The 25,450-nt window shown below is 42.0% G+C and overlaps 2 protein-coding genes across 4 annotated transcripts; one reads left to right on the top strand and one right to left on the bottom strand.

Annotated features, from left to right (window-relative positions):
- The first annotated feature begins 934 nt into the window (after nucleotides 1–934).
- Nucleotides 935–21,870, top strand: Dbx (homeobox protein Dbx). The gene is made up of 4 exons (XM_018033014.2): nucleotides 935–2,520; nucleotides 6,233–6,442; nucleotides 7,204–7,484; nucleotides 19,951–21,870. Exons 1-4 carry the CDS (start codon nucleotides 1,638–1,640, stop codon nucleotides 20,191–20,193), a joined length of 1,617 nt encoding a protein of 538 aa, XP_017888503.1. The 5' UTR covers nucleotides 935–1,637; the 3' UTR covers nucleotides 20,194–21,870.
- On the bottom strand, nucleotides 21,791–23,978 carry LOC108629992 (prostaglandin reductase 1). 3 transcript variants are annotated; one of them, XM_018033049.2, is made up of 5 exons: nucleotides 23,869–23,978; nucleotides 23,515–23,699; nucleotides 22,731–23,031; nucleotides 22,365–22,641; nucleotides 21,791–22,289 (listed from the first exon to the last, which is right to left on the bottom strand). In XM_018033049.2, the coding sequence occupies exons 2-5, from the start codon at nucleotides 23,618–23,620 to the stop codon at nucleotides 21,948–21,950; spliced, it is 1,026 nt and encodes a 341-aa protein (XP_017888538.1). In that variant the 5' UTR covers nucleotides 23,621–23,699; nucleotides 23,869–23,978; the 3' UTR covers nucleotides 21,791–21,947. The 3 variants fall into 3 exon arrangements, with proteins under 3 accessions (XP_017888538.1, XP_017888524.1, XP_017888530.1); XM_018033035.2 differs by having other exon boundaries at nucleotides 23,846–23,906; XM_018033041.2 differs by lacking the exon at nucleotides 23,869–23,978 and adding an exon at nucleotides 23,777–23,866.
- Nucleotides 23,979–25,450: the final 1,472 nt, after the last annotated feature.

Raw genomic sequence — 25,450 nt, 5'->3', positions numbered from 1 at the left:
ACGTGTACTGGCAATAGACACGCGGCACGGTACCTAACCACTGATAAAACGACGCGCATACCTACACCGCGCCGCGCCGCATCGATAGTAGTGAGAGATAATAATGTTGATAAGGGTGTAGAGAGAACCGCTCGGCAACCCCCTGCCATTGGATAAACGGGACGAATATAAGAGCGAAAAGGATGTACCAAGAGCGCGTATACGTATAAACTATAATAATGTGTTCGTAGCGTAGGGGTGAGAAAAAGAAGGGCTCGGAGGGTGAAAGCGAGCGAGAGCCGGGTAAGAACGGGGTGGAAGAATGAGAGAGAAAACACGCGGTGGAGGAGCGTATAGGCGTGGCCACGAACTACCCTCGGAACAGCCGATTGGACGGGGTGCCGGTCCGCTTCGTCAAATAAAATTCAATCGTTAGGACCAAAGGAATGCGAGAGAATCTCCTAGCTTTTTTCCACCCTCGCTACTTGCCGAACCACCCTTGCTTCAACTTTCGCCGCGTCGTCCCGCGCATCCCACCTTCGTTCGCAACCTCGGCTCCGCTCCCATTCCCGCCTTTCGCCTCCCTTCCGTTACCTTTAAAGAGGGTACGCGCAGCGCCGTTTGATGGGAGTATGATTTTATTACGGCATTACCGAGCGAGCCAAACCCCGAATTGCTCGGCTTATAGTCTGTATTATCTCACCTAGGAGGGAAACGGTCGGTGAGAGGGGGGTGCGAGGAGGGTCGCAACGCCGAGATTCGGAGGAGTGGAACGTCTGGGAGGTGGCAAGGGTACAGAGTAACACGCTCCTTCGTCTCCCTCCAACCCTGTGCCGCTGCCTATGCGTTAAAGGGAGCTGTTTCGAGAATCTGAGCGGTGAACGGGAGGGGGCAGGAGAGCTGGCTATATGCCTTTGTCGGCTTTCATTCGAGGGTTGCACGCTCTCACGTTGCATTGCCACACTCCGAGAACCCCTTCCTTCTCTCTCCCTCTCGCTATCTCCCTCTTCCTCGTCATTGCTCGCTCTCTACCCCTGTCTCTCTATCCCTCTTTCACGGGCTGTCTCTGCGCTCGCATGCACGTCAGTTTACATTCCGCTGCCGAAAACGCACGTTCCTTCCTCGACCGTAACCGCTTTTGTGACAGTTCCGTGCGGCTGGTTCCTTGCGCGCCACGCGAAATGTCCCGTGTGTACCGTTACAGGTCGGCTTTGTGATTCGAAGTGATACCGCGGAATGACACGCTCTGTGATCGAGTGCATCGACTGAGGGAAGGATCGATCACCGTAGGAGAAACCGCGCGAATGGATCGAGGAACGACTTACAGTGAAATTCGTACGTTCTGGTAAATGTGACGAGGGAAGGAATGTCGATCGCGAGAATCGTGATCATCATCGATGTTGCTCGTTGACAACGCGCGGAGATTCGTAACGGACTTATCGCTCGTCAAATTGTGTAGAAGTACTTGGACGAATAGTAACCGTAGTGCTATGAGAAGATTAGTCGAAGACCAAGTATGATCATATCGAAAGAACAATTTTAACGAAGCTTCATAATCGTCAGACTTCGTGACAAGAATAACTAGATCTCGTGACCGACAGAAAGACGAACCGATCAGTGGGAAGGAGTAGGGGAGGATCAGTCCAGGGGAGCGTAATATGTTCCCTTCGTCAGCGGCGATGCTGAAGAATCTGCAACAAAGTACAATGACCTCGCCCTTTTTGATGGAGAACTTGCTCCAGAGCAAGACGTCGCCCGGTGCCGATCTTACCAGTCTGACCTTGAATTGGGCGGCCAGCCTGGTGGCGAGACAACGCGAGCGCGAGTGCGAAGCCAACCTGAGGATCTCCAGGGAGAAGATCTCGCCCTCGAGCACGAGTCAAGACCAGCTGGACCAGCGGTTGTCGGCCGGGTCGCGTGACTCTTCCGATCGTCCAGTGAACACCGTGATCGACTGCAGGGACCAGAGAGGACCGGTCGGCCGGATCGACCGTCAGAACGATCGGATCATGCACATCGTGCGCGAGAAGGACGGGATGGAGAGGAGTCAGACCATGTACGTGGACGTCGACAGCGAAAGGATCGACGGGCACATGATCATGGATCGTCTCTGCGCGATGGAGAGGCTCTGTAACGAGAGGATCGAGAACCAATCGAGCTCGGCGGTGGACTCGTGCAACTCGAACGTCGACGAAGACCCGAACGGGATCGAGATGGACGCCGGGCTTCAAGGCGAGAGGGAAAAGGAAGACGGGATCCTCGGGGGCGAACGCGTCACGGCGTTACATCCGGACAGGCGGTACGACCTTGGATGCAGAAACGTCATGCACACGTCCGATGAGATGACGATTCAAGGGGAGAGAGAGGCGGTGGTCGAGCGTGTCGTCGACAGAACGGGAGAGAGAACGACTGCCTGTTCCTGCGGGGACGAGCAGTGCTTAGGACCCGCATGCAGGACTATCCAGGAGAAGGAGAAGCCACAGCTCAAGTTCAGCGTCAACGCTATACTTGGTGGCAATCATGACAGGCGACCGCATTCGGGTAATTATTATAACTTCACTTCCTCGACGTGTATTTACCGCACGCGGCAGACTCTCTACGTAAGCTTAAGTCAGTTTAGTATACTCTACGATCGGCCGTACAAGTAGACTTTTTAGCCTGGGACCACGAGGCCGTCAAATTGACGGATGTTTGTACGTACGTTCTTTTCTTAGGACACTGAAAGAAAAAAGAAAGACGTATCATGAGATCCCCTTACTTAGAACAGGAGAATCAATCTTCCGTCTACACGTTTCTCGTTTCTTTATTTTACAAAAAACAGAAAACAAATTAGGCGACTGTTAGCCGTTGAATAGAATATTATTATCAGATCGTAAAGTAGATACATCATCTTTAATTAAACAAAGTTATCCGTCGCGGATAATAGATTAAGTTCGAGTGGGAAGATTTAGATTGACGATCGCATCAGTAGAATCTTTAGTCATCTCCTAAGCGTTTAGAGTGTTGAAACAAAGCTCACCACAAATCAGTGTCGCCGGCAGACTTCTGTCGTCGGTCCCTAAATCTCATCCGCACACCCTCAAGACGAGTCGCAGCGTGCGTGCGGGGTGGAGCAGGACGTCAGCTGGTCCGCCACTTACCTTCACCCCAATATTAAGCCCTTACGATTGGTGCCTATAATATTAGACAAGCGGCAGAATCCAATGATGTATTACCGTGCCTCTTAACGCGCTTTCTTTATTATTCACTGTAATTCCGGCGACGCGAAATTCGTCTGACCTATTACTGACCGTGACTACTTACCGCCGATACGGCGACGCGCTAGCGTCATGGGACAGTACGCGAAATTATTATTTGTCATAAAGTACTAACTGTATTATCTCAATTTCAGTAGTTTCAGTGTAAGAATACATAAGTACTTGGTATAGTTATGAAAACGTTTCAACAGCAATGGATCGAAGTTTGTTTCCTTCATTCTTGAAATATGTAAAAAACTCAGCTCGTATCGGAAGCACTTCAGTGTACATCAACCATACATACAATCTCTTGCATCCCCGTCGTTCTTTTTCTCTTCCTCCCTTCCCTACCGCTAACAAGTGATTGACACGAGTCGATAAAGTTCATGCACATACCATAAATACATAAACGCCGCGCGGACCACGATAGCGAGATGGTAGCAGGTAGGCAACCCTGAAAGCTGGAGCGGGACGGAAAGAGAGAAACGAGAGATGGTTCATCAGGGAGGGGACGAAGGTAGATAGGTGGAGAGGCAAATGTTGCATTTAACATCGGCGGATTGCATGCATGCGTCCACGGTAGAAAAGGACAGAAGTTAACGTTCGGACAGAGAGAGAGAGAGAGAGAGAGAGAAAGAGAGAGAATCGGAGAGTGGTCGGGGAAATTTGGTGCGCTCGAAATATCGGTGGGGGTTGGGATGTTTCATGCATTTGTCGGATAGCGGGATGCATTGACCGTGCCACGTGCATGTGTTACATACCTTCCCCTCCGGCCCGTTCCCCACCGCGCCACTCCTCTTGCGTGAATCCATCGCCTCCGATAGACCCTCCAACGTCCGCGAGCTGTCTCCTCCTCCCCCTCCCCCTCTGTCCTCCTCTTGGTGCGAGCCAACCCCCGAAATCACCCCCTCGCCAATGACCGGCGGTACCGTCGTGTGCGATCCGCTCGGTTTTGTACGTCATGTCGAAATGTTGTGAAATAATTGCGCGAAAAAGTGATTGGCAACAAACTCGAAATTCATCGACGCCGCGGAACGAATGCCGTGGCAGCGTGGACGCTCGAGAGAGGGTTGGGGAACAGTTGAAACAGAGTGTGGCGGGGGCTCGGGTGCACGGTCTGGAGTGGATGGGCGTTTGACGGGAGAGCGACGTTAAATTTCGAATAGCATTTTCGCCAATCGTTGTGCGATTTACCAGGCCCTCGCACTCTTTCGCTTTGTTCGCATTCATCTCTGTCCCGCGTCGGTGCCTGCGTTACGCTCGCGCTCCGTCCCTCGTCCGGGGCGGCCGCGCTTTCATTCGTCCCACCGCCGACTTCTGTCCTCTTCACCCCCGTTGTTCCTCGTTGTTGTTTGTCGCTATTATTGATATTTTTCGATATCGAACGTGACACGACGCGAGACTGATTTAGATGAATGACGAACCGCGTGTAACTTGTGCAGTTTTATTTTCCTCTCATTCTCGTTAGAGACAATATATTATCGAAGCTATTTTACAGACCGTTGAAAGCATGATTTTCAAGTAACGAATTTCACATCACAAACGGAAAGGTATAGAATTGCGTCTTGATGTTTAATAAACGACCGTAGGACGTCAGCCTGTTAACCATGCGCTAAGACAAACACGGTTCCTCTATTAGCTAACTGTGCCGTGAAACACCGTGGTCGTTTTCTGCCCTGTATAAATCGTCGAGGCTCCCCATTCATCGGGAAACCTGCAGCGGTGTCTACTTAATAATGCATCAAATAGTCTAATCCCAAAGAATAACCACCGATACGCTGTAGCTCGGTTATACCGTGGATCGAACCCCGGGAGGGTGCAGAAAGAGGAATGGGCAGTCTTTAAGCCCAGGCATTAAAAAAAGCGCAGCTCTACAACTGTAACAACACGCGAACCGCTCTGGATATGCTCGATGGGCTTTGCGAGGCTTAATCTTCTCGGTTCTCGTGCGACGGGGACAGGAACAGGACGAGATACAAGAAAGATATACGGTTTGCGAAGGGAATAACGAGAAGGAGGTGGAGCAGCTTAAAAAACGATTTCCATTCAATGTTTCCGTTGGAGGTTAAGCCGTTATTAGTTGGCCAGGGTTTGCGATCCCGACCGGGGTTGCTCCTCTTATTGGCTGGCTAGGAAAACAACGATAAAAGGCGATGAGTATTTTATGGGGTACATCGGCACAATAGGACGTCGTGTATGGGCCATTGTTATAGCATTGTCTGGCTGGAACGCAAGGCAAACCTTCCTTTCTCCGTGTGGTTCTCGCTTCTTGGTCCTGCTGGAACATACGCTCGTCCCTGGCTCTCTATTATTTTATTATTTTCAAATACGTCACCTTTTCCTCGCCTGTCTCCTCCTATTCTTTTCTCGGGTAAATTGGGCGTGGTGGTTTGGCCGAAAAAATATGTTAAAACGTGTCAAATCACGAACCCTCTTTGGTCTGTATAAACAAGTGGTAGGTTCCCATATATTATTTTCGATAGACCGGGACTCATCGTCTGTGTACAAGTTTTCGATAGTTCGATTATGATAGACTTTTCCAATTTCTGTCAATACGTATTTAAAGCGATCTGCGATCTCTTAGATCTTTTGAAACTGTATCGCGAGCATTTATCAACCGCGAATGGTTGGATATATCTATCTTCGGTTCTCGCGTACCGAATATTCCGAGTATTTACTCTGGAGGTGTTGAAGCGTGCGTCAACAAGAGGTTGGGCTTTGCCTGAAGCTGTTGAGGAGGGTTTAGTCGGGGGTGTCAGCTCGAATTATGCATCGCAAGGAATACAACGACTTGAGCATTCCGTCGTGCGAAAATCCGGAACCTTGGGCGTTTCACGGGGAATTCGACCGTGAAGAATCGTGTTCCCGTCTTGCCTCCGCGTTAAGTCAAACGTTACGAATAAGCCGACTTATTATCCAGTCTAACTAGAATTTCTTATTGTACGTTTCGTTGTTGACAACAATCATTTGTCTGTTTTAATTATTATTAATCAGCGAAACGTTTTGTATTTTTGCAGAAAGTTTTCAAGGTCTACCGCCGGAAGCGATACCAGCGTTCTTGCAAAATCTGCAAAATTCTGCCAATTACAACATAGCGAAACCGATCGCCAGACCAGCCGCGTATCATCCTTATCACAGACCGAGTCATCAGCCGCCGCAGCGTCATTTGCCACCGAACGCACATCACACGATACAACAATTATTCTACAGAGGACCGTATTTGACAGGTAGATGAATAACATTATTTCGATATTACCGCGTGTCATAATTAATTCGCTACTAATAATTAGCAACACGCATAATTGTCGTATTGCGAATGCTCGTCGAAACCAGATTTCTCTATTCGTTGTTATTTTTTTTCTAATATTCTTTGTTGCATATTTATTTCGGGTAAAAGTTAATAAACAATCCGTACGGGAGCCGGAAACACGGCCTCGATGAACATTTAAAACCGAAACTTCCGCACATGGTGCCCGGGCGTATAAACGCGCGGGCACGTGCACGGCCACGGGTTTATCGAATATCTTGTTATAGGTAGGCTCGTATGGGACATGGAGTGCATATGAAGTGCAGCGAAAGCACTACCATATTATGTACATGCACCGCCACAAGCAAAACGCACGCATGCAACAAGTGCGTGCAAATATCATCGGCGCAGATAATACTGTCATGCTCAGCTTGGCAATATTGTACAGACACGATCTGGAGATTCAATTGCCCGTTCGTTATTAGACGATTTTGATTCAATTACTATCGTACCCGGGCTTTTCACGCGCGACCGATGAATTTTAACTATCGCTGTTATAATAAAATACTTTCTGTTCCTTCAAAGAATTTGATGACGATCAATCGCGTGAGCCTAGCGATTAGAAATAAAATCTAGCAAACTATTTATTTCAACGCGAGATTTGATGCAAATTTTTATCTAAGAAGATAATTATCTAAGATCCAAATCTGACTTTTAATGTGAAACGTATGTAATTGACAGTCGCCAGCTCCGGGACTGGAGGACATCATCCTGGTACTCCAGGTGGTGGGACGGCATTTCCAGGTGCGATCCAAGGCAGTTTAGGCGATTTTACGAGCACGGGTCTCGTGTTTCCATGGGCGACGAACACCCGCGGAAAACCTCGACGAGGAATGATGAGAAGAGCAGTCTTCTCGGACCTCCAGAGACGTGGCCTCGAGAAGAGGTTTCAGACGCAGAAGTACATCAGCAAACCGGACCGCAAGAAATTGGCTGAGAAACTTGGTCTCAAGGATTCCCAGGTAAGAGACAATGCTAAACATATTTTATTATACTACTTCTAAATAATTATAGAAGTATAAATAGAAATGCGTTTGATCGGAGCGTAGAGAGTCATGCATGTTAATTGGTTAAGGAAGTAAATTGAACAATCTCGTGGGTAATAATGATTATGCGAGATAATGGCATCAAATATGCCAGGTTCAGGTAAACTTGTGTGTATTATAATACGTGTATAGGCTTGTCACGATGAAGCGGTTGCCTCCGTAGCTGTGAATGGCCAGAGTGATGCTTAGTACCGCATTTAACGATCTTAATAGCGTACTAATTTATTAGCGAAACGAACAGTTCTTTGCCCATCGGGTTTACGCGAAACAATTACCGATAAATTGCAAAGCTAATTCGTTAGCATAGCTACGGATTTCATGTAGAAAATTAACAAACTAGTTAGGGGTTCAAACGGTATTTAATATCTGACGAATTTTTCAGTCAACAATAGTTCTTTAAAAAAATTTGGATTTTCTATGATATCAAAAGACAGAAATATATCATAAATAATTATAAACGAATATACATACGTGAGTCATGAACAAAACCTCCTTTAAGGGTTGATATCCAAGTTTGAGTTCTGATGAAGCTTTTCCATTCAGCATTCACTGCTGACGATTAATGACCTTATTAAAGCTTCTACTCTTAACGGAACACTTAATTCAGCGATGAAACTGCTTCCTCTTTTCATTGCACTTCTATTCGCTGAATCGAGAGAGATTAAATGTTCGTTCTCTGCCAGACGAATTCACGCGTGCCGATGAAATCAGCTTATGAACTTTACAGATTTCTGAATTAGCATAGATGCAGATCCGATTAGATCAGTTCGATTAGCAACGAGCAGAACATCGAATCAACATCATAAAAGCAATCGATTTCGATGTCGTCTTACTTTAAATTACTTTACACGTTTCCGAGGCGATAAAGCGATCGGGAAGCGATTTCAACAATCGTAACGCGTTTATAGCTTAGCCATTGTACAAGAATCGCAACGACGGCAATTCGTATAAAAGTATCGAGCGAAATCCCGACGAAACACGATCATTTTCTTTTAGAACTCTAATCAACGATTTTATCGTTACTACAAGCAAGCAATCTCACAATTTCCTATCGTTATAACAAATTATTCGAGAGACAGATTTATTTATAAAGATGTGTTCGAAGTAACTAATTTGAAAGTTTCGCTCGGAAGCGTAGATGATCGCACGAGGTATTGTCGCGCCGCGTCGGTGTACATGAGAGAAAGAGCAATGGCATAGGTGCACATGGAACTAGAGAGCATATAATACCCCCGGTTCGGGGTTAATCGGGCGATGCCAGTTCATTAGCTGCACACGTACACACCCAGTGAATCGTGTGTAGGGTAGCACATCGACGCGCTGCAAGTCGCCGTCGGTAGCAGGCCGGGTTTCGCTCCGTTGCGCTGCGGCGACGCTAATGAAACTAAACGATGCCCAGAAAATGGCACTGTAAGTTAGTTTCATTTGATTTCATGAGCGTAGTTTCCCGATCCGCACTCCTGCGCCAGGCGATGCGTGCGGCGATGTGCTTTCGTTCATTTTGTTTCCTAAAACTAACTTCCTCCGCCACGGAATCGCTTCCTCTTTCTCGTAGATTCACTGGGAAAATTCATTGTTCCACTTACGAGACAGAAAAGCGGAACGATCTCATTTTCATAATTAATCTTTTCTATTCATAAAGATGAATCCCGCGTAAAAATGGGTCTCGCCTCTGCGACTGTTTGATTGTCCTCTTCAAAGCGAAACCGATGCGTTCTGTATTCGCTGCATAGCGACGTCGGGACGATACATTTTGCATAGCTACGACCATATGGTCGTATGTAGACGAGGCGCAAATAAGGGTAAGAGATAACCATTGGTTAGCGAAGGGCCGGACCGAGGGAGACGGGATCAGGAATCGGTGAAAGAGGACGCAGAGGGAGAGTAAAGGGTACGGGAAGGATATATTCTCATGTATAATTCACACCTCGAGCGCCATGCCTTCACTGCCATTGGTTGAGGCCCACTCCGCTCGTGGTTTTACGAGAAAATCTAAGGACCGCACGCACACCTGCACGGAGATCTGCAGACACACACGAAACCGTCGACGTCTACGTGCACCCGGTTCTTTGGAGTTGGAGTAAATTGACAGTCTTCGCGAATCCGCAGTCCGCATACAAAGGGTTCCTTTGTCTCCCTACGCTTTTTAAACTTCTCTCTCCTCAATTAGCTATGGGACAATTGATGGTGACCAGCGAGTTTAAGAAGCTCGCATTTTACTCTTAATAGTAAAGATTCTACTGTACAGGTTTCATTAATTAGATTTCGAATTTTTGTACAAATAGTAAAACGTCGTATTCACAATGTGCGATTTAGATTCAACGACATGCATGCAACTTTTGATATTTCATATTCAATATTTGATTCAAACAATTTTTCCATAAACGCACAAAAGTCTATAGGGATAATGAGATGGGTAGATAAATGAACTACGACAATTTCGTTTATTCCAGAGATTCCATTGTTGTAGCATAAAACTTCATATATTGACAGTACTTTGAAATAATTGTAGTTACGCAATTTACTGTAGGAAATAATGAGTTCTTCCTTTTTTAATAGAAATACTAATTTCGTTAGCCGAATGACAGAGCACAGTTTTTCCCAGACGCTAAATGTTTATATTGTCACGTAGAAAATGAAACAGGAAAAGGGAAGAAGAACAATTTCGAAGTTGTTGGAGGGCACGTTGAGTATTCGATCTGAGAAGCGTGGTTCTGCACACTTGGCTGCTATCTAATATCACGGTTCGCCACATGAACACCCATAAAAGCGATTATTGTCCGATGATGGCTTTCTCTTCTTCCCGAACTTCCTCACTTCTGCCTCTGTTAATAATACTTACAATCAGCCGCAACAGATGTCGAATGATCTACTCTAATGACTTCACTTCTTAAGTCGCGTTATCAATTATTATTAATTAAAAACTTTGTGAGAAAAGATATAATCGAGGAAAACTAGTGATTGCTTAAAATTTCGTTAATAGGAGTTAGGAAAAGTAATCTTTATTCTAAAAAAGTACAATGGAATCTTGCAGACAGTTTTTCGGATTTTTTCGTCGTCGATCGTATTTGTAATCATACCGGTTTTATGGATCTTTCCTGAGATTTAATTAAAGACTTGCGGTGAACGGGTGGATGATAATAATAAAGCTTTTCTGAGAGGGTAGTATCTTGAGGACGCGGTACCGGATAGAAAGGCGAAAGGCAACGTTTCACTCAGTGCTCGAGCCTTCACTACAGTTTATGACGAGGGTGGGTTTAAGAGGGACGTCGAGGGTTAAAGGGAGATGACTAAAGTAATTAGTGATGGTGAGTAAACTCACCCTTTTCCTTCCCGAACCGTATCCTCGTCTCTGTTCCTCTCGATTCCTTTAGCAACAGGGAGACGTTCATCTATCGCCGGGCTTTTTACAGAAAAATTAAATACTTAATAACTTACCCCAGCTTCCTCTTATCCCCCACGTCGCCGAGCACTGACGTCAATATTCATTTTCAGTTTTTAATTTTTTACGTGATTACATATATGCTAGGAACAGGTTCATCGGTTTTCCTTATCTTTTCGTAAAATATTACATAAAGAGATTTCCCTCTTCAGAATAATATTAAATATCGGAGAGAGCAGAATTTGTAGACTTAAAAGAATACCAGTTTGTACGAAGTGAAAGGGTTTTGTTAAATTCAATATAGAGGAATGGTTAGAAAAAGTGTTTCGATTTTGTGAAAAGGGACGTTGCGAGCACAGTATCACGTCAGAACCGTCCGTATCGCCTTTGGGCAGAATTCATCAACTCGTCGACCTTAAATTAGCCGGAATTAAGAGCAGCCAGCCACTTTTGTGCTCAAGACGTTAGACAGACGGAAGCAAGGGAGGAAAGTAAAAAAGAACGACCGGAGGGCTTGTTATATTTTTAATAATCAGAAATGACAGCGCTTCACGACGATTCTTCTTATTTAGCCTCGTTCAAACATTTAACTGTCAGACACGTGTAACATCAAAACTGATTGTGTCCATTCGAAATGGATGTGTATGCTTGCTAATAATAACTCTGATTTCCAGTCTGTATTTTCATACAATTTATGTCAATCTTGAATCTGCCCTTTGATAGATATAAGGGAAGCAGAGCACGATCGCGTTAATTTGATTCGATAATGGAAATTTCTTCAAACATCGCGGAGAACGGTAAATTAAAACGCATCCTTCAGCCTTATTCTTCATCTCCTTATTTCTTTATCTTCGAAGCGAGAGGGCTACACCTCGAGTGATGGAGACGCTTTGGAGATTTAGCGAATTATGAAGGACGCTCGAAGAATGGCTCGCATTTGGTGCTACTGACAGCCTATTTAGATTTCGCTGGAAAAAAAGGAGTTCCTCCTTTCGACGCACCCTTAATCTCTGATTTTAAATTCGGTTAAAACGATACCTCTCAGCCAACGCTGTTCTCTTAATCCTCCTTCGTGAATACGTATTATTATCAGAGGCTAACGTAAGTTGAAGAAGATAATTAAAAACATTAATGCCATGAACCAGTTACCCATGCTCTTTTCCATTTTATTATAAACTTCGAATTACAGGGAGACGTAATTTAACTTAGAACGTGATTAAAAAATAAAATTAACATTGTAACAACTGGGATAAAGTTTGTTTAAAAATACGTTTACGTTTGTATTTGATTAGTGAATAGACTCGGTCCATGTGTATAAGATGAGCACCGTGCTTCTTCCCATGAAACTGACACTGACACGTTAGATAGATCGACCATTAGGCTTGCGTTTCACCGGAATATAGAGTTCCCCGGATTCCGTCGGTTAAATCAATTTGTAGCCATTAGGGACCGCTTCTGGGTTAAGTTTACTTTGGACAACGTTTTCCTAGAACAATCCCTCATCGTACTTTGTCTGAAGACCACCCCGTTATTTACCCGGTAGTCAATCTTCCTCCCTGATCAACGTTGAGAATGTTTCACGATCTTGATTGCCTGCTTCACCGTTTCCGTTTTCTGTCGATGTTTCACTCATCAAATTATTATCAAATTTCTCTCTCTTCGGGCTTGTAGCCACTTGTATGATACCATTGCATCATTTGTACTTCGGTCTCAATTCATTTTTATAATGAAATACAGAAATGCATAAGACTGTCAGACAACTATAACATTATTATTTATTCTCAAATTCATCATAATTTCGTTACTTTACTCGACACGAAGAAGAATTCTTCTAGTTTAAGTTCCACTGTGATCATTCTAATAAAACACTANCTTTTTAGCACGTAGCTATTTATTATTAGCATTCTTCTTCCGACGTCTGATTTCTTTTTAATTATAGGAAATGCGTTTTTCTAAGGTACATAAACTATTGGGATTGACTGTATAGCCAATACATCCTTAAATGCAGAAAAGAGTCAAACAGAAATCGTTTTGAGTAGCTGTCTATTATACATAGACACGCGACAATGATACGAGAATATGATAGAAGTAGATACGCAGGTATAAATATTTTCTTGGCCGACGTTGTTGATCTTTTCGTCGAACGAAATCTGGAGTTAAGCGAGGGGCATCAAGGAAGTTGGTCATAACGCTACCCTAAACTCGCCGTAGTACAGTCTGCGATGGATATTAAAAACAAAAGCTGCCTCTTACAGGGCATAACATGAATATAACGTCGCGCAATATCTTACGGCTTTAAGCTGTTCGGCTTAGCCCGTGGACCCTCATGCATTATGGATTTTACTTTGAGAAAGCGACCTGCCACCCCCGGCCACCTCAGACGAACTAAGAAATCATGAATATACAATACCGCGGTATGCATATAGATTCGTCCTTTTGCGAATTAACTTTAATCACTTTACGCGATGTCCATCTCGCGACCGATAAGTCGAAAAAATCAAACAGAGTTTTAACACCCATAAGAAATTCACTCGTATCAGATTTCACTGATTCTATTGTCTTCTTATATCAATCATTCCTACGTATCTTTCGAATCCTGTGCAAATGTCTTTTGTCATAGAAGAATTAAAAACTTGAGTATCAGCCTCTTAATAAGGTACAATTATTAAAATGACAACCGGGAGATCGTTTGACTCCCGCTGTCACATCCTTTAAATCGGGCTTGGAACATCTTCACACATCGGAGTCGAATGGGTTTCGTATCGCTCGGCACGACATTTCGCCCGGAAATATCACTCCCCATTCGTGCCAGATCGTAGCCACTCACAGCTGTAACACGTTATACTATCCGCACGTGGACAAATTCCAAATTCGCCACTCGTACCCTACCTAAAAACCGTCGTAATCGTTCTCTTTCGCACCCTCTTTCCCCAAAATCAATGAATCGTATCTATAAAATCTGATACTCCATTAACGATAAATATGTGATGATTTATATTTAAGAAACAAGACTTTTTCAGTACATAAAATATCGTTACCAAATGATTGATACTAAAAAAAATCGTATAGAAATCGTTTGGTCATTGAGGCTGCTGCTGGAGTGAACCGACTCAAAAAAACGTGAGGCAATAAAAAGCATGTAGTACATTTAGAAAATTAGTTAATGGGTACAATTCATTCGATTAATAAGCGCAAATGATGAGTAGATGAAACTGGAGCTATGATTCTCAGGGCGGCAATTAAGCGCGGTATGTATTCAAGGATGAACGGATTAACACTATCATTTATCAGCGGGCGTCCGGCTCAATTAAAACATTCCCGATGGAACGCGGTTCGCCGATAAATCCGGCGTGCCTCCCCACCATTAAAGAGCCGACTTCCTTTCCATACATCAGCCAACCCTTCGGCTGCAGAATCGCGCCGCGGCAGCTTTGTGCCCGCACCTCCCTTCTTTCCATCTTTTTTTTTTCCACCGTTTCGCCCACTCGCACCCCTCTTCCCCGTTGACCGCACACACCGGCGCTCCTCTTCATCCCCCGAAAAAAATCCCTCTTGCACCCGGTCCTCGTCCCTTTTCTCCGCCTCCGTGCCCTTCGGCCTCCGCGCCCCGCCGCCGCGAAACGGCCCGCTCTTGGTAGCGCGAGTGCCGGAGAGCAGAGAGGGGATGGTCACGGGGGTTGAAGAAAAAGGGACGGTGGTTAACTACGCGAGCGAGAAGGAGGGAAGGAAGAGGAGGAGGGATTCGGAGAAAGCCGATCGGGACGGGAGTAGAAAGGAGAATGAAGAAGAGGGACGAAGGGGAAAGAAGAAATCCTCCCGCGTAGGAGAGCGAGATCGTCGAGAGGGGGTGCAGACAAAAGAGGGCAGAGAAACGAAGGCAGAGGAGAACCACGGCGAGGGACGGAGCGTGGAGGGGAGGATAGGTGGTGGCTGCCCGAAGAGGATCGGGGAGCGAGCTAGACTCCGAGGGGTAGTTCTGAGGCCGACGTCATAATCGATCGTCTTTTATTAAACTGCGCCAGATGGCGTCGCCGCCGCGCACGATACTACCCTATCGTACTTGGTATATATACGGGGGGTGTACGAAGGAGGGACGGGGTGAGTCGCAGGGAGATAAAGAGGGTGCCGGAGGTGGAGGTGTGGGTGGTGGTCGTAGGTGGGCAGAGGCGGAAGTAAGGGCGGTCGCGTGGCCGCGAGGAAGGGAGCGGAACGGAGGAGAAATTTCAGGGAACAAGAGAGGGTTAGAGGGTGGTTTGGCGAAAGGAGAGACCGGCTTGGCTGGTTGCAGCCAATCGTTTAACGATTACCCACTCTATAGAACGCGTCTCTTTCGGATGTCGTCGTTATGCCCGATCCTTTCCTACGGATCCTTCGCCACGATCCTTAACCCGAGGCCCGCCTGTGAAACATTTCCGGCTTCCTTTTTAATAGCAACCTCCGAGCCTTTCCTCGAGTCGTTCCTCTTCTGGCTGTTCCCTTATTCTTCTTAGTTCCCCGGAACCACTGGGGATGATTTAGAAGTAAGGTGGAAAGAAATATTCTTTTATTGGTAGGAGCGTGAGTTTATGGCGTTCTTGACACCGTGGATATTGAACTTCTATAGGTGCCGGCAACACGTTTAATCGAGTCCGGGATCATTTACGATTTACGGGGTTGGTAAAAGGAACGCGCGAATGCGTAGCAGCGAGCAGTCAATAAGTGGACGATCAAACAAGATTCTATAGAGAAGGGTGAATTGAAACGGGGAGTTAGTCAAACGATCAGAGAAATTATTGCATCGAGTTCAACCGTTCGGATTCATTACGATTTGAATTATCGTAAATCATTATTGGCGCGATAATTATTCATGGTAATTTCAATTACTGCGATTCGATAAACTGTTTTATTGTGCACATTGTTAGACAGGATTACAACTTATTACGGAATGCGTGAGAACTGTAACAACTATCGAACGTTTGGCTAAATACAGTGCTACGTATGAAACAAGTAGTAAAGTGTGAATAACGAAAAACGAAACGATTCAACTACTCCGAAAAGCTCCGCGTCTTTTTCGGCGGACGTGGAGCCGTTTTGTTACTTCTGTTATACAGTTCCCGAAGCTGTCTGCCACTGACGGGACAATCAATCATCGTCGCCACTCGGAAAACGTAAAACGAAAAGGAGAAGAAGGATTGCCGAGGGGCGACGAACGGAAGTACGAAATCCTTGATTTCCCTGGAATGTATTCCGCAATTTCCGGTCGCTAAACATTCATCCCAATGCCGATGAAATTCCTTCAGTGTCTGATATTACGTAAATTTATTATAAAAATTATAATAAAACAAATGTGTCTGTTAAATATCATTATGGTTTTGCATAGTAGTATAGACTATAGACACCTGATAGAAGTAGTTGAGATAAAAAGAGATCGATGGGATTATTTGAATTCCCTTTTTTGATTCCTTTTTGTGAAACGACCCCTTTAGGCTTTGATTTTCAAGCATCCTCCGATGGAGTGTTCACCCCTAAGCGAGCAACGTCTTGAGTTCAGTATTAAATCTTCTCTAATCTTTTTCGTTCACTGGAACCGTCGGATTTCTTGGGACGGTTTCGAAACGAGTATACCCACACGAACGTTCGAGCTTCTATTTTATCCGATTTTCCGAATTTACACTTCCAAATGAAAAAAACGACAATTTCGCGTTTTATTTCGCAAGCGCGTACCTAGTTTCCGATTATCTCCGCGAAATTTTAATTTAAACGAACAGTAAATCATCGAATTATAAACCAATTTAATCAATCGAGTTAAACAAGAAAAAAAAATACCAGAAAAAGCCGGAAACCGTGCAGGAGGAAAGAGGAGAATTTTTAAATAAAATTTTCGCTTTGGATCGTCGCTGTCAAACCGATCAACGTTGTGAAATTTTCCGCGAAATTTAGCCGGTTAGCAAATCGGTTATCGAAAAATAAATGGCCACGTTAACAAAAAAACTAACCCACATCTATCGATTATTGAAACGTTATGAAAACCTTCGTACAATTTTTTATAATCTTGTCTAGAATCATCTATATTAATTTTCAAACTTATGCATCATTTCACTTTTAAGCACTTCATTTAGTTTAAGCAAAAAACTAAAGTAAATGTTTCAATTTCTCTACTTTTTCTGATATTTTGAAATATTGCCCTCAATTTATAGAAAAATAAGTCAGTGAGTAGAAATTGTGGCGTGAACGAAAATTTTTACATTTACCTCAGTATTCCTTCTATTTTTCATCAAAGTTCTCGTTGGATATAAACGACTGTCTAGCAAGCGCAATCGTATTACGGTAGGGGATTTTTCCGTGACACAAATCGGACAGTGACAGTATTGAGAATTCGCTGCCGGTCTACCCTACTGCTAAAGAGCATATTAACACGTCGGATCGTTAGGGTTCTGCGTAGTGTCAAGTGCACACGCGCCGGCAAATGAAAATACGAAAACAATTTAGGTAAATTAATCCCCGGCAGATCCGTGTAATTTTCTCGCCTCCCCTGTGTTCGTTTAACCATGTCACCTCTAATTCGCGTTTTCCGCACTTATTCCAATTCTACGTTCATTTGTTTCTGATAATGAGCCGCGATAAGTGATAAGCGATATAATCTAATTTGTTTACCGCTCTATCGCGTGATTCTGAATCCAACTTATCGTTCTAATATTTGGTGTCTAGTTTCCTTCCCGTAACGTCTTACTATTTTCTTTCCTCCGACCGATAAGTTGCACCGTAATGCAATGTACGCGTGATTGATGTCCGATCGAAAAGTGATCGATTGCGAGCACAGACACGGATGAAATTGTTCGAATCAGCTCGTTAGCAACGTAACAACCGAAATTAATGTAAAAGTTACAAAATGTATTATCTTGTTTAAAAATATGGGAGAAGCACTGCAAGCAGAGATAGTGAAAATTGAAAAATAGCAAGTAACGAGTACGTTGCATTGACGTACTGAATTTGTTTACGTATCGCAGTGTCAGTTGCACGCAACACGTCCGTGAGCGAGCGTGCACGCGAAACATAAAATTTTCCATAAAATGCTTCACGAGATATTAAAGATATATTAATAAACTTTTTATTAATTTCCCGCTACTCGGCGCGGCGCGGCCCGCCGCCGCACGGGTCGAGCAATATTAATAATGACGTGGATGTCAAGCGCAGACAACGTTGTTGAACGCGTTTCGAAAATTGTTGATATTCTGTGCAAAGTCGTTCATAAATATAGTACGTCTCGTTAAATAACAGCCGACTATAAATAGTATAAATCGTGTTAATAATCTCAGTGCATGCCGTTCTATTTCACGCTGCAGTTCTAAGCAGGGGATTATTATTTTGCAATTAACGATGACCAGCTATTAAGCCCCGATAAGCTTTCGAATTTCAGCCTGATTGCCGTTATCTGATTATCTACCTTCGCACAGCGGTATTCGATGAAGTTATGGATTATTTAGTTATCGTTGTGTAAGTAATCTTGAATTGACCTCGGTGAGTGCAGATGTACGAACAGAATGTCTCTGTTACAATTTCAACGTAAGGATCTCTCAAAACTTGTATAAAGTAACGAAAATAAATTTAGAAATCACTTTATTCATATTGAAAAACCACTCTTATGCACAATCAATGTCTGACACTTATTCGAAAAATTTGTCACTAAATGTTAAAACAAACATCTACGCCGAAGTACAACCAGATCTGACACTATTGGAAACTTTCGCACTGACCTAATATAATAATTTGTAATCACCGAATGACCTCAGATAACTTTTATAAGTATATGTATACCTGATTCATTATCGAATATTATAAGTAATCAATGTTTGCTGTGTAATACTCGACAGTCGGTGATAAGAACTATCGCTTTTTTTTATGACAGTCAATTTGGAGATTATCATGGCTGCGATAATATATCTACTAATGAGTCTCAGTTTAATGTGTATGTATTGCGCGAATGACAAACATAATGACTCTTAAATAGTTTCTATTCGGAATCTTTCGTAACGTTTCAACTTCTTACAACATATTTCATTCTCTGCTCCTCGAGATATCAATAAAACTTGGTCACTCGGAACTCGTTGAGAAAAAAAATCTATTACCGGAATCCTCCCTCCGAGGCAGAAGTGAAAACTGTAAAATCGATTCCGTACAAGGTCCAACGCCTTATTGGCCCCGAAGGCGAGCCGAGGAAAAGCTCTGGGGTCCGGCAAGGTGTCAAGTGCACCCGCAGACCGACGACCAATGAAAATTCGGGGAGCAGTTTAGATAAATCAATCCGCGGTCCGAGGTCAACGGTTCGACGTAGTAGCTTAAGGCTATAATAAACTGGTGAACGTGAAACAACAAACGTGCCGGAGGAGCGAAGGGTAGCGCGAAGGAGAAGAGGCGAAGCTTGGCTGGAAAAGGGATGAGGGTGGGTGGTTAAGGGGTAAATTTTCAGAGTTCATGTGCGTTTGACGTTGGCCCGTTCAACGGTTCGGTAATACATGGTCTTTAATATACGAAAATGACGCGCCCTTCTCGGCCACCCTCATCGCGGAGGGTGCGCGGGCGCTCGTATACGAAGATTTTTATGTATGAGAGGAATGGGAAAAACGTTCGATCGTTAGGTTCCTCGGTGATTATTCAAAGATGGTTATTACTCACCTTATTCGTGCAAATTATGGCAATCTCTATTCGCACAAAGTTTGTTAAATATCTGGTGACAAAAAAATCATTAATTACTGGGTTAACAAGATTTTAATGATCTCATTGGATAATCGAAATGAAATACGGGATTGAAATCACTGATACGTTAACGGAAAGGGGAACGTTCAGTTCCAGAGCTTGATCCTTGTTTAATGCTCGTTAAGAGCCAAGGGGGAGCGCGTGCGAGGAATTCATTCAGTCGACGTTATTCGGATCGGAACAAAATTCTAGGTGTCTATCCGATAGTCGATTTGAAACCAGAAATTTTCTATCAGTACTCAATGTACAATCTCTTACTGTTCGCAGGTGAAGATCTGGTTCCAAAATCGTCGAATGAAATGGAGGAACAGTAAGGAGAGAGAGCTGCTGGCCACCGGTGGATCTCGGGAGCAAACGTTGCCGAATAAGAACAATCCGAATCCTGACTTGAGCGACGCGGATGGAGACAGGCCGAGAATAGACCTGAGCGATGTGAGTCCATTAACGAGCCCTCAACGGCCGGAGGAGCAGACGGAAAACGAAGAGGACGAGGAGATCAACGTCACGTGATGAAATTTTAACGGAGACGCCGATGGGAATACATCCGTTTGATCGAACATGACCGTCACTCACGATTCAGGATTCACAAAGGAACGACGAAAGAATGAAAGTATCGCTCAGTGGTGAACAACGAAGTTTTATTATTCTTCGGACCCTAAATATATTATACATATTTGAGATTCGTAAATAATTAGCGAAATCATTGAACAATCACGGAGCTCGTACAGCTTGGAACGATGATTCCTGGCTAGCTCCGACCTGTGTTATTTTCTTTTAGGGGGAAAATAATAAAAAACAGTAATAAATCTGTTTTTTTTTTCAATACTCAATTTGGCATTGATGCTGCTAGATTTTGACATCATTTTGACGTTTTAAAATAAAAACAATTTTAATGGAGAAATTGCATACGACCTTATTTGTAGCTGACAACTACAGCTACATAAATGGCAAAAAATAATTCGAACTTCGACCAAGCTGTAATTAAAGTTTTAAATGAAATCAAAATGTTTGGGTAATATCCTATTTTTCAAAGGTAACTACACTTAAGGGGTAATTAAAAACGTTTGATACATCGATACGTAGAATGAGTATACAACTGAGAATCGAAAAGGGTGGCTTCGAAAATTCTTCTGAATCTCGATAGCATTGAATCGTAGCGTCGAGATGCGAGGAGACGATTTTCCTGTGTGTATCCTGAGGTCCGTTCTCTGACCTGATCCAGTTTTCGGTTGATCTCCGATCATTCAACCGTGACACTTTGTATTTAACGATTGCGACGACGTTTCCTTTTTTTAAGGGTGGAACTCATCTTTGTGTAGACCGTAGATGTAATTTCACTCTTCACATCGGAAGATGTAAGATAAATATATAAAAATGCAAAGCACGATGAGAATCACGAAAGAATTATGACAACTGATTTGAACCAAATCACTTAAACTTATAAAGAAGATTTAAAATGGTAAAGCGTAACTTTAAGAATTCCATAAATTATTTAATTATACTACAATTACGTTGAATTATGAAAGTTCTTCAATCTGATTTAATTAAAAACTGAGTCATTCGTTTCGCATTATTTATTAGGAGTTATTCTGGCTGTGGTTGCACCTCGATTTTATTCGTGCCTCGTATTTATTAAGCTAAAGTAATCTTTAGGCAGCTGCACAGAGGGTAATGTGCACGAACGAGGAAATTGCGATAGAAGAAAAAAAAGTCGATGAACTTTCGCGATTATCTTTGTACATACGTTTTATTCGTGAAGAAATAATATCATTGCGTAAATTGAATTCAAATATATGTACGTATGCTTGTTGCACAATGAAAAATGATTGTGATCTATCTTATTCGTTTCTGTGCATTATATCGAAGTCATGAAAAATATATATATGCGAAACCTCATCACGAATTTCAACAAATTTGTTTCCTAATTTTTTATCAATCACCAGAAGCTTTGGCGCAATTTCCAGCTAAACCGATGTATCATATTGTAATTAGAAATGGATGTAAGTTTGCGAAATTTTCTGTAAGGTATCGTGTAAGGTTGTATTAGACGTAACGTTACGATTCCTAAAGATATGTACCTAAGGTTTAAGGATCATGCCTTCGGGTATTGAAAAACCAAATGTAATTATTTATTGTGATACATTATGATCTGTGTAATATATTGCAATAAAACTCTGTCGATGACAATTACACGTCACATTTATTAAAATACATATTCTATTATTGTTAATATCGATGTTTTATAAACAAATTATATTATTCATTTAAACTTTGACGATAGCTTTGCCAATATTTTTTCCGTTTAACATGCCAACAAACGCGTCGAACATATTTTCGAAACCGTTCGTTACAGTCTCGCGATAGCGAAGTTTTCCCTCCTTTATCCATTGGAGATTCTTCTCTACTCCCTCGGACATACGACTCATCCAGCGGTGTACTATGAAACCTTCCATTTTCAATTGATTGAACACCATTGTCGGCTGAATGATCGCGGTTTTTGGTAGTGATGAAGCATCCGCATTGTACGAAGAAATACTCCCGCACACGGATACGCGACCAAAAGGTTTCATTTGATACAAAACTACACTTGAAATATCTCCTCCCACCTGCAATCATAATATAAATATTTAAGTATATTAACGTCAATTGTAAGCGCTGTTTGATTTTATTGTAGGACCTACATTATCGAAATAGCAATCGACTCCCTTCGGCGCGGCAACCCTCAAACTAGTCGCGATATCACCCTTCTTGTAATTAATAGCATGATCGAAACCAAGCTCGTCTACCAGCCATTTGCATTTCTCGTCCGATCCGGCAATGCCGATCACAGTCAGTCCGCAAACATTTTTTGCTATCTGGCCAACATGTGAACCAACAGCTCCGGCGGCACCGCTTATAACAAGTGTTTCACCCTGTTTCGGCTGGCAAATTTCTAGAAAACCAAAATATGCTGTATTTCTGGAATAAAAAAGTATACGTATAGTGCTTACTGAAGTTGCAACATTTAATCGAAACAATAAAATACGCGATCCAATAGTAATAATTACCCTGGCATTCCTAATACTCCTAAAAATAACGATGGGGAGAGATCTCCTATGTCAGGTAAGATATACGGTTTCTCAAAGGCAAATGTATCATCGCTACTACTGGATATCTGTGGATTTACAACTGTGTGCGTTCTCCATCCCAGGTAGCCAACAATTCTTTTCCCAACTGGATATTCTGGATTTCTGGACTCAATGATTTTTGCTACCTGCGAGCCGATCATTGTTATACCCTCTGGGTATCTCTGGACGTAAGGTCGCATGTAAGGGTCCACAGAAAGATACTCTGCTTCAACCAGATATTCTAAAAATAATCGAACACTATCATTAAGCGACGGAAACATTTAACTATTGTTATTATATATTAAACGCAGGAATGAGCAGCATGAATCCTATACGAAGTTGACGACTTCGTAATTAATAACTATGGTTACATAATATAAATATCTCTTTATATTGTAGACATGAAATCATTAAATACAACAGATAAAATATGTCCGAGAAAAATGTAATACTGATAACGTTATCGTACAAACGATGATACTTCATAAAACGTGCACAACATTTTACTGTCAGCGCGATATCGTTGCGCTGCAATTGTATTTACGAAGTCAGAGAAAACAGAGATATAAATAAAATAAAGCGAAAACTACGAAATCGGGATCCAAAGTGTGACTCGCATGATCGGTATCGTACGATCGATCGCAGATCACGCGGTATTGTACGATATATGCGCGTTATACGAATAAATGAATGTATAATTATACATAAAATATCGAATGTTTACCTCCATTGTGAAGAGGTGGTATGTCCTCTTGAACAAGTTTTAAATCCGTTGTTTTCGGTTCGCCTTGGAAATGTTTCTGCACCACAAATCTCTTTGCTTTTACCATCTTCACCTGTTCCCGCACAGTAGAAAATGATTTCCTGGCGAAAATTATTACTCCTCTGTTCCTTAATATATGATTGAACCTATTATGAAAATGTTTCAATTAAATAACATTCCTTATTTCATAAAACCAATGATACTGCTAAATTAGTTACTTAACATTATATGTTAGGTGTATGTTTATGGAAATAATGAGATGTGTTACCGTCGTGCAATCGGAATTACTCACGTGATGATTGTACACATACGTACCGGAGCCGGGAGCGAACTGAGCGGCCTGACGACTTGACGATGAGTAATTTTCTCAAGTACAAGCTGCTGAATGCTGAATATACTTTTACGATTCTGACCCCTCCTTTTTCTGTGCCCCCTTCCAAGTATGCATTAATGATAAGTGAGCTAAATTTGACTATAAACGACTCAAATGTTCTTAGAACCTGATGTGATACACATTAACATTCTCTTTCTCCTTCTCGAACACTAAATTGAATATGCATTAATTCTAATAGCTTTCACAGTAATTTGACTAATCCATTCTTCGTAACTACAAAAAGTACGACACATTCTAGCAGCGAATCAAATTATAATTCAGTTTCACTATAAAACTGATCAAGCAATACATGGCAAACTGTAAGTACATTTACGTGTTCATATAATTTAGTTTTTCAAAAAGCACATTAAAATGTGAACTTCTCATGAATTCAAAAATTCTTAAAGTTTTTCGTGTACAGTTGATACTTTATTTGACTAAATTACATATTCTTTCTATTGTCTAACATATAATACAATAAAATGTTAATATAAGCTTTATGTTTTATAATACATATTAAGTTATTATTGCTATAAATTTGCTGAAGAATAGAACTTCGCGTTGATGAGATATAAATAATTCGACAGGTTTTTAACATAATGTTTTACAAATTAAAGAAGATCAGCAGAATGTAGAAAAATAGATATTTAGATGAATGTAAATATTACGTTGATGCCAATGGAGATATTCTGGTTTAGGATACTATTTTTTAAACAATTTTTCGGAATGTTTTCTAAGAGAATTATTAGACTTTCTGCATTAGAGTTCGGCACATATCTATGGGTTTGAGATGAAAACACTAAAAATTACGTGAATTATATTCTGCTTTATTGAGAGTGTATGTGCCAGAACCCAACACAGAGTTTAGTTCTTTTAAAAGAAATTCCCAAAAATTGTTCAAGAAACTGCATTCGAAACCAAAATAGCCGAGTTTTAAATAAGTATCGTATAAGTTTAAAACTCTATTTATTACTTAACTAGTTAAAGATAATTCTAGCAAATTAAAATAATATATCTATTGAAAATTTTATATATAAATCTATGTTTCTTATTTTACACTTAGTTTTAATTATTCTAACAAATATCATAGTAAATACATACATTTCATATATTTAATTAATATTATACTAGAGAGAGATATTTAAAATCACATTTAACAGTTACAGTCTACTCTATTTTCTTTTTATTTAGTATGGAATTTCATAAGAATTTTACTGATTCTATGACGTGCAATGTTACTCCCCCTCATCGAAACAATATTTGTCTAATTGTTGTAAGAAGATTATTAAATTAAAATACTCGACTATTTGTTGTACTCATAATTAAATTAATAAAATGACAAACTCTATTGAATAACAGAATAATATATTATGTGTATATATGTATATATCTCTATTCTGTTAACTGTGTATGAAAAATAATGTATGAAAATTTACCAGTCATGGAATATAAAATACATTTCCTCTGTATTTCTCTGAATAATCTCTATTGTGCTTTCATATAACCATCGTTTTTCTCCTAGTA

This window comes from Ceratina calcarata, unplaced genomic scaffold, assembly GCF_001652005.2.
Source record: "Ceratina calcarata isolate Rehan_Ccalc_2016 unplaced genomic scaffold, ASM165200v1 scaffold140, whole genome shotgun sequence".
In the NCBI taxonomy this organism is placed as follows: domain Eukaryota; kingdom Metazoa; phylum Arthropoda; class Insecta; order Hymenoptera; family Apidae; genus Ceratina; species Ceratina calcarata.
This window is presented reverse-complemented; position numbering and strand designations above follow the sequence as displayed.